The 13,722-nt window shown below is 44.4% G+C and overlaps 1 protein-coding gene across 1 annotated transcript in view; it reads left to right on the top strand.

The window, feature by feature from the left end:
- The first annotated feature begins 12 nt into the window (after positions 1 to 12).
- Positions 13 to 13,722, top strand: part of LOC110500823 (RING finger protein 150) — a 26,700-nt gene continuing 12,990 nt past the window's right edge. The window contains exons 1-3 of the mRNA XM_036958377.2: positions 13 to 862; positions 10,631 to 10,881; positions 11,203 to 11,357. Coding sequence (XP_036814272.2) covers positions 409 to 862; positions 10,631 to 10,881; positions 11,203 to 11,357 — 860 coding nt within the window. The 5' untranslated portion in view covers positions 13 to 408. The remainder of the gene's footprint in view (positions 863 to 10,630; positions 10,882 to 11,202; positions 11,358 to 13,722) is intronic.

Below are 13,722 nucleotides of genomic sequence, written 5' to 3'. Positions count from 1 at the left end.
CAACACGGCTCCACTTCTTCCTTTCTCTGCGCCGTCAAAAACAACAACAGGCGTCTCTTACCGACACAGCATTTCATACACTATTATTCTAACCAAACAAAACGACTTATCTAGATAATATTAGGGTTAACATCGATGCAACCAGTTCCAGAGTAGTTACAGTTTTCTTCGTGTTCATTTATAGACACGGCGAGGTGTTGAAAATGAAAATGAGTTTGGGTTTAGCCGTGAAGCTAAACGTTTAGCAAGAGGCACTGGGGTGTGTTCACAAATAACAAAACGATAGACCGGTCAGGGTGGAGAAAAACAACCCAGCTATATTATGGAGTATCTAGATTAAGTGTCGGATCTTACTACATTACATTCTGCCCAAAGGACAAAAGGAGAGACAGTCAAACCCAGTTAGTTATGACCATGTCGCTGATCCAGGCCTGCCGCAGTTTGGTCTTATCTACATGGCTTTTATCGTTTTGTTTCGTCCACTTCTTCTGTTTAGATTTCACCGTGGCCGAGAGAGAGGAGTGGTACACCGCTTTCATCAATATCACCTACATAGATCCGATCACCTCTATGATCCGGACGGAGAAGACTGAATGCGGTCGATATGGGGAACATTCACTGAAACGCGACGCCAAAGGAGTCGTGATACTTCCATCTCTTTCCCAGGACTGGCAAGCCTGTGATCCGGGTACCTTGTTCCCGGTTCCGGTCCAAGGCAGTGCATGGATAGCCCTGATAGCCAGTGGAAACTGCACCTATAAGGAAAAGATTCGACATGCAGCGAACCAAAACGCCTCGGCCATTGTCATATTCAACGTTGGATCGAGCAACGCCAATGATACAATCACCATGTCATATTCAGGTAACAGTATTGACTCGCTAGATAGTCATCTGATTTATCGGCTCACACAGTGTAGATTTCCTCTATGCAATTAACATCCCATCATGCTTAGGGTATAAAAAAAAAGCCCAGTTTCCCAGTATTTGCCAAGCCACTTGAAGAATCTATAACAAGGTGCTTTGAAGCTGTTCTGGCAGCTGGTAGAGAGAATGAGAGAATGTTGTGTGTCTATAGGGAGTAGAGAATGCTGTGTGTCTATGGGGAGTAGAGAATGCTGTGTGTCTATGGGGAGTAGAGAATGCTGTGTGTCTATGGGGAGTAGAGAATGCTGTGTGTCTATGGGGAGTAGAGAATGCTGTGTGTCTATGGGGAGTAGAGAATGCTGTGTGTCTATAGGGAGTAGAGAATGCTGTGTGTCTATTGGGAGTAGAGAATGCTGTGTGTCTATGGGGAGTAGAGAATGCTGTGTGTCTATGGGGAGTAGATAATGCTGTGTGTCTATGGGGAGTAGAGAATGCTGTGTGTCTATGGGGAGTAGAGAATGCTGTGTGTCTATGGGGAGTAGAGAATCCTGTGTCTATAGGGAGTAGAGAATGCTGTGTGTTTATAGGGAGTAGAGAATGCTGTGTGTCTATAGGGAGTAGAGAATGCTGTGTGTGTCTATAGGGAGTAGAGAATGCTGTGTGTGTCTATAGGGAGTAGAGAATGCTGTGTGTCTCTATAGGGAGTAGAGAATGCTGTGTGTCTCTATAGGGAGTAGAGAATGCTGTGTGTCTATAGGGAGTAGAGAATGCTGTGTGTGTCTATAGGGAGTAGAGAATGCTGTGTGTCTCTATAGGGAGTAGAGAATGCTGTGTGTCTCTATAGGGAGTAGAGAATGCTGTGTGTCTATAGGGAGTAGAGAATGCTGTGTGTCTATAGGGAGTAGAGAATGCTGTGTGTCTATAGGGAGTAGAGAATGCTGTGTGTCTATAGGGAGTAGAGAATGCTGTGTGTCTATAGGGAGTAGAGAATGCTTTGTGTCTATAGAGAGTAGAGAATGCTGTGTGTCTATAGGGAGTAGAGAATGCTGTGTCTCTCTGTAGAGAATGCTGTGTGTCTGTGGGGAGTAGAGAATACTGTGTGTCTATAGGGAGTAGAGAATGCTGTGTCTCTATAGGGAGTAGAGAATGCTGTGTCTCTATAGGGAGTAGAGAATGCTGTATCTCTATAGGGAGTAGAGAATGCTGTGTCTCTATAGGGAGTAGAGAATGCTGTGTCTCTATAGGGAGTAGAGAATGCTGTGTGTCTATAGGGAGTAGAGCATGCTGTGTGTCTATAGGGAGTAGAGAATGCTGTGTGTCTATTGGGAGTAGAGAATGCTGTGTGTCTATAGGGAGTAGAGAATGCTGTGTGTCTCTAGGGAGTAGAGAATGCTGTGTGTCTATAGCAACTAGAGAATGCTGTGTGTCTATAGGGAGAGAATGCTGTGTCTCTATAGGGAGTAGAGAATGCTGTGTCTCTATAGGGAGTAGAGAATGCTGTGTGTCTATAGGGAGTAGAGAATGCTGTGTCTCTATAGGGAGTAGATAATTCTGTGTCTCTATAGGGAGTAGAGAATGCTGTGTGTCTATAGGGAGTAGAGAATGCTGTGTGTCTCTATAGGGAGTAGAGAATGCTGTGTGTCTATAGGGAGTAGAGAATGCTGTGTGTCTCTATAGGGAGTAGAGAATGCTGTGTGTCTCTATAGGGAGTAGAGAATGCTGTGTGTCTCTATAGGGAGTAGAGAATGCTGTGTGTCTATGGGGAGTAGAGAATGCTGTGTGTCTATGGGGAGTAGAGAATGCTGTGTGTCTATGGGGAGTAGAGAATGCTGTGTGTATCTATAGGGAGTAGAGAATGCTGTGTGTCTCTATAGGGAGTAGAGAATGCTGTGTGTCTATAGGGAGTAGAGAATGCTGTGTGTCTATGGGGAGTAGATAATGCTGTGTGTCTCTATAGGGAGTAGAGAATGTTGTGTGTCTATAGGGAGTAGAGAATGCTGTGTGTCTATAGGGAGTAGAGAATGCTGTGTGTCTCTATAGGGAGTAGAGAATGCTGTGTGTCTCTATAGGGAGTAGAGAATGCTGTGTGTCTATGGGGAGTAGAGAATGCTGTGTGTCTATGGGGAGTAGAGAATGCTGTGTGTCTATGGGGAGTAGAGAATGCTGTGTGTCTCTATAGGGAGTAGAGAATGCTGTGTGTCTCTATAGGGAGTAGAGAATGCTGTGTGTCTATAGGGAGTAGAGAATGCTGTGTGTCTATGGGGAGTAGATAATGCTGTGTGTCTCTATAGGGAGTAGAGAATGTTGTGTGTCTATAGGGAGTAGAGAATGCTGTGTGTCTATAGGGAGTAGAGAATGCTGTGTGTCTCTATAGGGAGTAGAGAATGCTGTGTGTCTTTAGGGAGTAGAGAATGCTGTGTGTCTATAGGGAGTAGAGAATGCTGTGTGTCTATAGGGAGTAGAGAATGCTGTGTGTCTATAGGGACTAGAGAATGCTGTGTGTCTATGGGGAGTAGAGAATGCTGTGTGTCTAAGGGGAGTAGAGAATGCTGTGTGTTTATGGGGAGTAGATAATGCTGTGTGTCTATGGGGAGTAGATAATGCTGTGTGTCTATGGGGAGTAGAGAATGCTGTGTGTCTCTATAGGGAGTAGAGAATGCTGTGTGTCTATGGGGAGTAGAGAATGCTGTGTGTGTCTATGGGGAGTAGAGAATGCTGTGTGTGTCTATGGGGAGTAGAGAATGCTGTGTGTCTCTATAGGGAGTAGAGAATGCTGTGTCTCTATAGGGAGTAGAGAATGCTGTGTCTCTATAGGGAGTAGAGAATGCTGTGTGTCTATAGGGAGTAGAGAATGCTGTGTGCCTCTATAGTGAGTAGAGAATGCTGTGTGCCTCTCTAGGGAGTAGAGAATGCTGTGTCTCTCTCTAGGGAGTAGAGAATGCTGTGTGTCTCTCTAGGGAGTAGAGAATGCTGTGTGTCTCTCTAGGGAGTAGAGAATGCTGTGTGTCTATAGGGAGTAGGGAATGCTGTGTGTCTCTCTAGGTAGTAGAGCATACTGTGTGTCTCTATAGGTAGTAGAGCATACTGTGTGTCTCTATAGGGAGTAGAGAATGCTGTGTGTCTATAGGGAGTAGAGAATGCTGTGTGTCTATAGGGACTAGAGAATGCTGTGTGTCTATGGGGAGTAGAGAATGCTGTGTGTCTAAGGGGAGTAGAGAATGCTGTGTGTTTATGGGGAGTAGATAATGCTGTGTGTCTATGGGGAGTAGATAATGCTGTGTGTCTATGGGGAGTAGAGAATGCTGTGTGTGTCTATGGGGAGTAGAGAATGCTGTGTGTCTCTATAGGGAGTAGAGAATGCTGTGTCTCTATAGGGAGTAGAGAATGCTGTGTCTCTATAGGGAGTAGAGAATGCTGTGTGTCTATAGGGAGTAGAGAATGCTGTGTGCCTCTATAGTGAGTAGAGAATGCTGTGTGCCTCTCTAGGGAGTAGAGAATGCTGTGTGTCTCTCTAGGGAGTAGAGAATGCTGTGTGTCTCTCTAGGGAGTAGAGAATGCTGTGTGTCTCTCTAGGGAGTAGAGAATGCTGTGTGTCTATAGGGAGTAGGGAATGCTGTGTGTCTCTCTAGGTAGTAGAGCATACTGTGTGTCTCTATAGGTAGTAGAGCATACTGTGTGTCTCTATAGGGAGTTGAGCATACTGTGTGTCTATAGGGAGTAGAGCATACTGTGTGTCTATAGGGAGTAGAGCATACTGTGTGTCTCTATAGGGAGTAGAGAATGCTGTGTGTCTCTATAGGGAGTAGAGAATGCTGTGTGTCTCTATAGGGAGTAGAGAATGCTGTGTGTCTCTATAGGGAGTAGAGAATGCTGTGTGTCTCTATAGGGAGTAGAGAATGCTGTGTGTCTATAGGGAGTAGAGAATGCTGTGTGTCTCTATGGGGAGAAGAGAATGCTGTGTGTCTCTATAGGGAGTAGAGAATGCTGTGTGTCTATAGGGAGTAGAGAATGCTGTGTGTCTATAGGGAGTAGAGAATGCTGTGTGTCTATAGGGAGTAGAGAATGCTGTGTGTCTATAGGGAGTAGAGAATGCTGTGTGTCTATAGGGAGTAGAGAATGCTGTGTGTCTATGGGGAGTAGAAAATGATGTGTGTCTATAGGGAGTAGAGAATGCTGTGTGTCTATAGGGAGTAGAGAATGCTGTGTGTCTATAGGGAGTAGAGAATGCTGTGTGTCTATAGGGAGTAGAGAATGCTGTGTGTCTATAGGGAGTAGAGAATGCTGTGTGTCTATAGGGAGTAGAGAATGCTGTGTGTCTATAGGGAGTAGAGAATGCTGTGTGTCTATGGGGAGTAGAGAATGATGTGTGTCTATGGGGAGTAGAGAATGCTGTGTGTCTATAGGGAGTAGAGAATGCTGTGTGTCTATAGGGAGTAGAGAATGCTGTGTGTCTATAGGGAGTAGAGAATGCTGTGTGTCTATAGGGAGTAGATAATGCTGTGTGTCTATAGGGAGTAGAGAATGATGTGTGTCTATAGGGAGTAGAGAATGCTGTGTGTCTATAGGGAGTAGAGAATGCTGTGTGTCTATTGGGAGTAGAGCATACTGTGTGTCTATAGGGAGTAGAGAATGCTGTGTGTCTATAGGGAGTAGAGAATACTGTGTGTCTCTATGGGGAGTAGAGCATACTGTGTGTCTCTATAGGGAGTAGAGAATGCTGTGTGTCTATAGGGAGTAGAGAATGCTGTCTCTCTATAGGGAGTAGAGAATGCTGTGTGTCTATAGGGAGTAGAGAATGCTGTGTGTCTATAGGGAGTAGAGAATGCTGTGTCTCTATAGGGAGTAGAGAATGCTGTGTGTCTATAGGGAGTAGAGAATGCTGTGTGTCTATGGGGAGTAGAGAATGATGTGTGTCTATAGGGAGTAGAGAATGCTGTGTGTCTATGGGGAGTAGAGAATACTGTGTGTCTCTATGGGGAGTAGAGAATGCTGTGTGTCTATAGGGAGTAGAGAATGCTGTGTCTCTATAGGGAGTAGAGAATGCTGTGTGTCTCTATGGGGAGTAGAGAATGCTGTGTGTCTATAGGGAGTAGAGAATACTGTGTGTCTCTATGGGGAGTAGAGAATGCTGTGTGTCTATAGGGAGTAGAGAATGCTGTGTCTCTATAGGGAGTAGAGAATGCTGTGTGTCTATTGGGAGTAGAGCATACTGTGTGTCTCTATGGGGAGTAGAGAATGCTGTGTGTCTATAGGGAGTAGAGCATACTGTGTGTCTATAGGGAGTAGAGAATGCTGTGTGTCTATAGGGAGTAGAGAATGCTGTGTGTCTATAGGGAGTAGAGAATGCTGTGTGTCTATAGGGAGTAGAGAATGCTGTGTCTCTATAGGGAGTAGAGAATGCTGTGTGTCTCTATGGGGAGTAGAGAATGCTGTGTGTCTATAGGGAGTAGAGAATGCTGTGTCTCTATAGGGAGTAGAGAATGCTGTGTGTCTATTGGGAGTAGAGCATACTGTGTGTCTCTATAGGGAGTAGAGAATGCTGTGTCTCTCTGGGGAGTAGAGAATGATGTGTGTCTATAGGGAGTAGAGAATACTGTGTGTCTATAGGGAGTAGAGAATGCTGTGTCTCTATAGGGAGTAGAGAATGCTGTGTGTCTATTGGGAGTAGAGCATACTGTGTGTCTATAGGGAGTAGAGAATGCTGTGTGTGTCTATGGGGAGTAGAGCATACTGTGTGTCTCTATAGGGAGTAGAGAATGCTGTGTGTCTCTATAGGGAGTATGGAATGCTGTGTGTCTATTGGGAGTAGAGCATACTGTGTGTCTCTATGGGGAGTAGAGCATACTGTGTGTCTCTATAGGGAGTAGAGAATACTGTGTGTCTCTATAGGGAGTAGAGAATACTGTGTGTCTCTATGGGGAGTAGAGAATGCTGTGTGTCTATAGGGAGTAGAGAATGCTGTGTCTCTATAGGGAGTAGAGAATGCTGTGTGTCTCTATAGGGAGTAGAGAATGCTGTGTGTCTCTATAGGGAGTAGAGAATGCTGTGTGTGTCTATGGGGAGTAGAGCATACTGTGTGTCTCTATAGGGAGTAGAGAATGCTGTGTGTCTATAGGGAGTAGAGAATGCTGTGTGTCTATAGGGAGTAGAGAATGCTGTGTGTCTCTCTAGGGAGTAGAGAATGCTGTCTGCCTCTATAGGTAGTAGAGAATGCTGTGTGTCTATAGGGAGTAGAGAATGCTGTGTCTCTATAGGTAGTAGAGAATGCTGTGTGTCTCTATAGGGAGTAGAGAATGCTGTGTGTCTCTATAGGGAGTAGAGAATGCTGTGTCTCTATAGGGAGTAGAGAATGCTGTGTGTCTCTATAGGGAGTAGAGAATGCTGTGTCTCTCTAGGAAGTAGAGAATGCTGTGTGTCTCTATTAGAGGTCGACCGACTATGATTTTTCAACACCGATACCGATTATTGGAGGACCAAAAAAGCAGATACCGATTAATCTGACTATTTTTATTTTATTTATTTATTTGTAATAATGACAATTACAACAATACTGAATGAACACTTATTTTAACTTAATATAATACATCAATTAAATCAATTTACCCTCAAATAAATAATGAAGCATGTTCAATTTGGTTTAAATAATGCAAAAACACAGTGTTGGAGAAGAAAGTAAAAGTGCAATATGTGCCATGTCAGAAAGCTAACGTTTCAGTTCCTTGCTCAGAACGTGAGAACAAATGAAAGCTGGTGGTTACTTTTAACGAGTCTTCAATATTCCCAGGTAAGAAGTTTTAGGTTGTAGTTATAGGACTATTTCTCTCTATACCATTTGTATTTCATTAACCTTTGACTATTGGATGTTCTTATAGGCACTTTGGTATTGCCAGTGTAACAGTATAGCTTCCGTTCCTCTCCTCGCTCCTCCCTGGGCTCGAATCAGGAACACATCAACAGCCATCATCGAAGCATGGAGTAGAGAATTTTTAATTCATTTATTTCACCTTTATTTAACCAGGTAAGTTGAGAACAAGTTCTCATTTACAACTGCGACCTGGCCAAGATAAAGCAAAGCAGTGAGACACAAACAACAACACAGAGTTACACATAAACAAACATACAGTCAATAATACAATAGGAAAGTCTATATACAGTGTGTACATATGAGGTAAGACTAGGGAGGTAAGGCAATAAATAGGCCATAGTGGTGAAGTAATTACAATATAGCAATTAACACTGGAGTGATAGATGTGCAAGTAGAGCTACTGGGGTGCAAAAGAGCAAGATAAATAAATATGGGGATGAGGTAGTTGGGTGGGCTACTTACAGATGGGCTATTTACAGATGGGCTATTTACAGATGGGCTATTTACAGATGGGCTATTTACAGATGGGCTGTTTACAGATGGGCTGTTTACAGATGGGCTATTTACAGATGGGCTGTTTACAGATGGGCTATTTACAGATGGGCTGTTTACAGATGGGCTATTTACAGATGGGCTATTTACAGATGGGCTATTTACAGATGGGCTGTTTACAGGTGGGCTATTTACAGATGGGCTATTTAAAGATGGGCTATTTACAGATGGGCTATTTACAGATGAGCTGTTTACAGATGGGCTGTTTACAGGTGCAGTGATCTGTGAGCTGCTCTGACAGCTGGTGCTTAAAGCTAATGAGGGAGATATGAGTCTCCAGATTCAGTGATTTTTTGCAATTCGTTCCAGTCATTGGCAGCAGAGAACTGGAAGAAAAGTCGGCCAAATTGGGACTTGGCTTTGGGGGTGACTAGTAAGATATACCTGCTGGAGCGCGTGCTACGGGTGGGTGCTGCTATGGTGACCAGTGAGCTGAGATAAGGGGGGACTTTACCCAGCAGAGACTTGTAGATAACCTGTAGCCAGTGGGTTTGGTGACGAGTATGAAGCGAGGGCCAGCCAACGAGAGCATACAGGTCGCATTGGTGGGTAGTTTATGGGGCTTTGGTGACAAAATGGGTGGCACTGTGATAAACTGCATCCAGTTTGCTGAGTAGAGTGTTGGAGGCTATTTTGTAAATGACATCACCGAAGTCGAGGATCGGTAGGATGGTCAGTTTTACGAGGGTATGTTTGGCAGCATGAGTGAAGGATGCTTTGTTGCGAAATAGGAAGCCGATTCTAGATTTAATTTTGGATTGGAGATGTTTGATGTGAGTCTGGAAGGAGAGTTTACAGTCTAACCAGACACCTAGGTATTTGTAGTTGTCCACGTATTCTAAGTCCGAGCCGTCCAGAGTAGTGATGTTGGACAGGCGGGTAGGTACAGGCAGCGATCGGTTGAAGAGCATGCATTTAGTTTTACTTGTATTTAAGAGCAATTGGAGGCCACGGAAGGAGAGTTGTATGGCATTGAAGCTTGCCTGGAGGGTTGTTAACACAGTGTCCAAAGAAGGGCCAGAAGTATACAGAATGGTGTCGTCTGCGTAGAGGTGGATCAGAGACTCACCAGCAGCAAGAGCGACATCATTGATATTTACATAGGCTCCCTGGCCTGTGTGCAAATGTAGGCATGTAAATGTGCCCATTTGGCGATCTGATAGTATTTCTGATTGGCTTAACTCACCACCTTGACCACCACTAATGACCCGAGGAACGTGTCAAAGTAATGTTTTCTGATTGGCTTAACTCACCACCTTGACCACCACTAATGACCCGAGGAACGTGTCAAAGTAATGTTTTCTGATTGGCTTAACTCACCACCTTGACCACCACTAATGACCCGAGGAACGTGTCAAAGTAATGTTTTCTGATTGGCTTAACTCACCACCTTGACCACCACTAATGACCCGAGGAACGTGTCAAAGTAATGTTTTCTTCAGCTCAGACAGCAAGCAAACAAATTCTGTTTTTATAGAAAATCATTTTGAGAATGACAATAGTTCCTCAATGTATTTGAACAAATCTTTCCATTTCGATGAACCACTCAGTGTGAAAAGGGGAAAATGTCATGCTCTGATCCGGTGGAAATGTCATGCTCTGATCCGGTGAAAATGTCATGCTCTGATCCAGTGGAAATGTCATGCTCTGATCCGGTGGAAATGTCATGCTCTGATCCGGTGGAAATGTCATGCTCTGATCCAGTGGAAATGTCATGCTCTGATCCGGTGGAAATGTCATGCTCTGATCCAGTGGAAATGTCATGCTCTGATCCAGTGGAAATGTCATGCTCTGATCCAGTGGAAATGTCATGCTCTGATCCGGTGGAAATGTCATGCTCTGATCCAGTGGAAATGTCATGCTCTGATCCGGTGGAAATGTCATGCTCTGATCCAGTGGAAATGTCATAAAATAAGCCTGCTTGATTACTTATTTTCCCTTGTGCAAATAGCCTGCAGATGTCTGTTCCTTGCTCACTGGCATGGAGAAACTCTGAGGACACACAGAATATTGTATTACAATATTGCATGTTTGCTAGAGAGAAAGCATGTTAATAGTTAATAGTTAACACAGTGTTTTACTCGTTGTGTAACTATTGTTACTTTCATTATTACGTGTTTTTACCTCAAGCATTTCACTGTTAGTCTGTCGTTGTTAACGGGACAAATACAATTTTATTCATTTTACAGGTTGACCTTTTATGCATCTTGTCCTGGAGGAAGAACTGAGTGATTTCCGCTAGATAGGCCAGCTGCAAAATCAAAAAAATAGGCTATAAATATAAAAATTCTCATTCACTTTCTCCCCTCCTTTCTCCCCTCCTTTCTCCCCTCCTCCCTCCCCTGTCAGGTATGGGTGATGTGGTCGCCGTCATGATCCCAGAACCTAAAGGTCGCGAGGTCGCCGCTCTGCTGGAGCGGAACGTCACGGTAACCATGCACATCACCATAGGAACGCGTAACCTCCAGAAGTACGTGAGCAGGACGTCGGTGGTGTTCGTCTCCATCTCCTTCATCATCCTGATGATCATCTCTCTGGCCTGGCTCGTCTTCTACTATATACAGAGGTTCAGATACGCCAACGCACGAGACCGTAACCTGGTAGGGTTCAGTAACACACCAGACTACAACACCTGTTGCAGACAAGGCATACATTTGATTTCTGAGGGCCAACTCCTAGTCTTCTATCTCTCCTCTCTCACTCACTCTCTCTCACTCACTCTCTTCTTCCTTCTGTCTCTCTCTCTCTCACCCCTTCTCTCTCACCCCTTCTCTCTCTCTCTCTCACCCCTTCCTCTCTCTCTCCCTCCTCCCTCTGGCCCCTTCCTCTCTCTCTCCTCTCTCTCCTCTCTCTGTCTTCTCTCTCTCTCTTCTCTCTCTCTTCTCTCTCTCTTCTCTCACTCTCTCTCTCTCTCCTCTCAGAGGCGTCTGGGAGATGCAGCTAAGAAGGCCATCAGTAAGCTGCAGGTCAGGACCATCAGGAAGGGAGACGGGGAGACGGAGTCAGACTTTGATAACTGTGCCGTGTGTATCGAGGGTTACAAGCCAAACGACGTGGTCAGGATACTACCCTGCAGGTAACCAAACATTAACCCTCTACGTCAGGATACTACCCTGCAGGTAACCAAACATTAACCCTCTATGTCAGGATACTACCCTGCAGGTAACCAAACATTAACCCTTTATGTCAGGATACTACCCTGCAGGTAACCAAACTACCTTAACCTGTCTAGGACTGGGGTTCCGCTAGCCAGTGAAAGTGCAGGGCGCCAAATTCAAAACAACAAAAATCTCATAATTAAAATTCCTCAAGCATACAAGTATTTTACACCATTTTAAAGATACAATTCAAAAAGGATTACACCAAACGATTATGTTAGGTCACCACCAAGCCACAGAATAAACAGCCATTTTTTCCAGACAGATAGAGGAGTCACAAAAAGCAGAAATAGAGAGAAAATGAATCACTAACCTTTGATGATCTTCATCAGATGACACTCATAGGACTTCATGTTACACAATACATGTATGTTTTGTTTGATAAAGTTCATATAAAAACATCTGAGTTTACATTGGCGCGTTACGTTCAGTAGTTTTAAAACATGCGGTGATTTTGCGGAGAGCCACATCAATTTACAGAAATACTCATAATAAACATTGATAAAAGATACAACTATTATACATGGAACTTTAGATAAACTTCCCCTTAATGCAACCGCTGTGTCAGATTTCAAAAAAACTTTACGGAGAAAGCAAACCATGCAATAATCTGAGTACAGCCTTTAGACAACAAAGCAGCCAAAAAGATACCCGCCATATTGGGTAGTCAACATTACTCAGAAATAGCATTATAAATATTCACTTACCTTTGGTGATCTTCATCAGAATGCACTCCCAGGAATCCCAGTTCCACCATAAATGTTTGATTTGTTCGATAATGTCCATCAGTTATGTCCAAATATCTTCTTTTGTTAGAGCGTTTGGTAAACAAATCCAAAAGCGCATTCAGGTCGCACCGAACGTCGGACGAAAAGTTCAAAAGGTTCCGTTACAGCCAGTAGAAACATGCCAACCTAAGTATGGAATCAATCTGTAGGATGTTTTTAACATAAAACTTCCTTAATGTTCCAACCGGACAATTCCTTTGTCTGTACAAATGAAGTGGAACGTAGCTACCTTTCACGTGAGCGCGCCAGACCGAGGCTGTGGCACTCTGCCAGACCGATGCTGTGGCACTCTGCCAGACCGAGGCTGTGGCACTCTGCCAGACCGAGGCTGTGGCACTCTGCCAGACCGAGGCTGTGGCACTCTGCCAGACCGAGGCTGTGGCACTCTGCCAGACCGAGGCTGTGGCACTCTGCCAGACCGAGGCTGTGGCACTCTGCCAGACCGAGGCTGTGGCACTCTGCCAGACCGAGGCTGTGGCACTCTGCCAGACCACTCACTCATAGAGCCCTTATGAGCCCCTCCTTTAGAGTTGAATCCTCAAAACAGGTTCTAAATACTGTTGACATCTAGTGGAAGCCCTGGGAAGTGAAACATAACTAATATCTCCCTGTGGTGGGGCCTGAGTTGAAAAACTACAAACCTCACATTTCCCACTTCCTGGTTGGATTTTTTCTCAGGTTTTTGCCTGCCATATGAGTTCTGTTATACTCACAGACATCATTCAAACAGTTTTAGAAACTTCAGTGTTTTCTATCCAAATTTACTAATTATATGCATATTCTAGCTTTTACGGCGGAGTAGCAGGCAGCTTAATTTGGGCACGTTTTTTCATCCAAGTTACCCAATACTGCCCCCTACCCCAAAGAAGTTAACCCCACTTATTACCCTCTACGTTAACCCCACTTATTACCCTCTACGTTAACCCCACTTATTACCCTCTACGTTAACCCCACTTATTACCCTCTACGTTAACCCCACTTATTACCCTCTACGTTAACCCCACTTATTACCCTCTACGTTAACCCAACTTATTACCCTCTACGTTAACCCAACTTATTACCCTCTACGTTAACCCAACTTATTACCCTCTACGTTAACCCAACTTATTACCCTCTACGTTAACCCCACTTATCAACCTGTCTGAACCCCACTTATCAACCTGTCTGAACCCCACTTATCAACCTGTCTGAACCCCACTTATCAACCTGTCTGAACCCCACTTATCAACCTGTCTGAACCCCACTTATCAACCTGTCTCAACCCCACTTATCAACCTGTCTGAACCCCACTTATCAACCTGTCTGAACCCCGCTTATTACCCTCTACATTAACCCCACTTATCAACCTGTCTGAACCCCACTTATCGACCTGTCTGAACGCCACTTATCGACCTGTCTGAACGCCACTTATCGACCTGTCTGAACGGCACTTATCGACCTGTCTGAACCCCACTTATCGACCTGTCTGAACCCCACTTATCGACCTGTCTGAACC

Source organism: Oncorhynchus mykiss, chromosome 21, assembly GCF_057628025.1.
Source record: "Oncorhynchus mykiss isolate SJ-2025 chromosome 21, ASM5762802v1, whole genome shotgun sequence".
NCBI lineage: Eukaryota > Metazoa > Chordata > Actinopteri > Salmoniformes > Salmonidae > Oncorhynchus > Oncorhynchus mykiss.
Note: the sequence above shows the minus strand (reverse complement) of the source record. Positions and strands in the feature narration are given on the sequence as shown.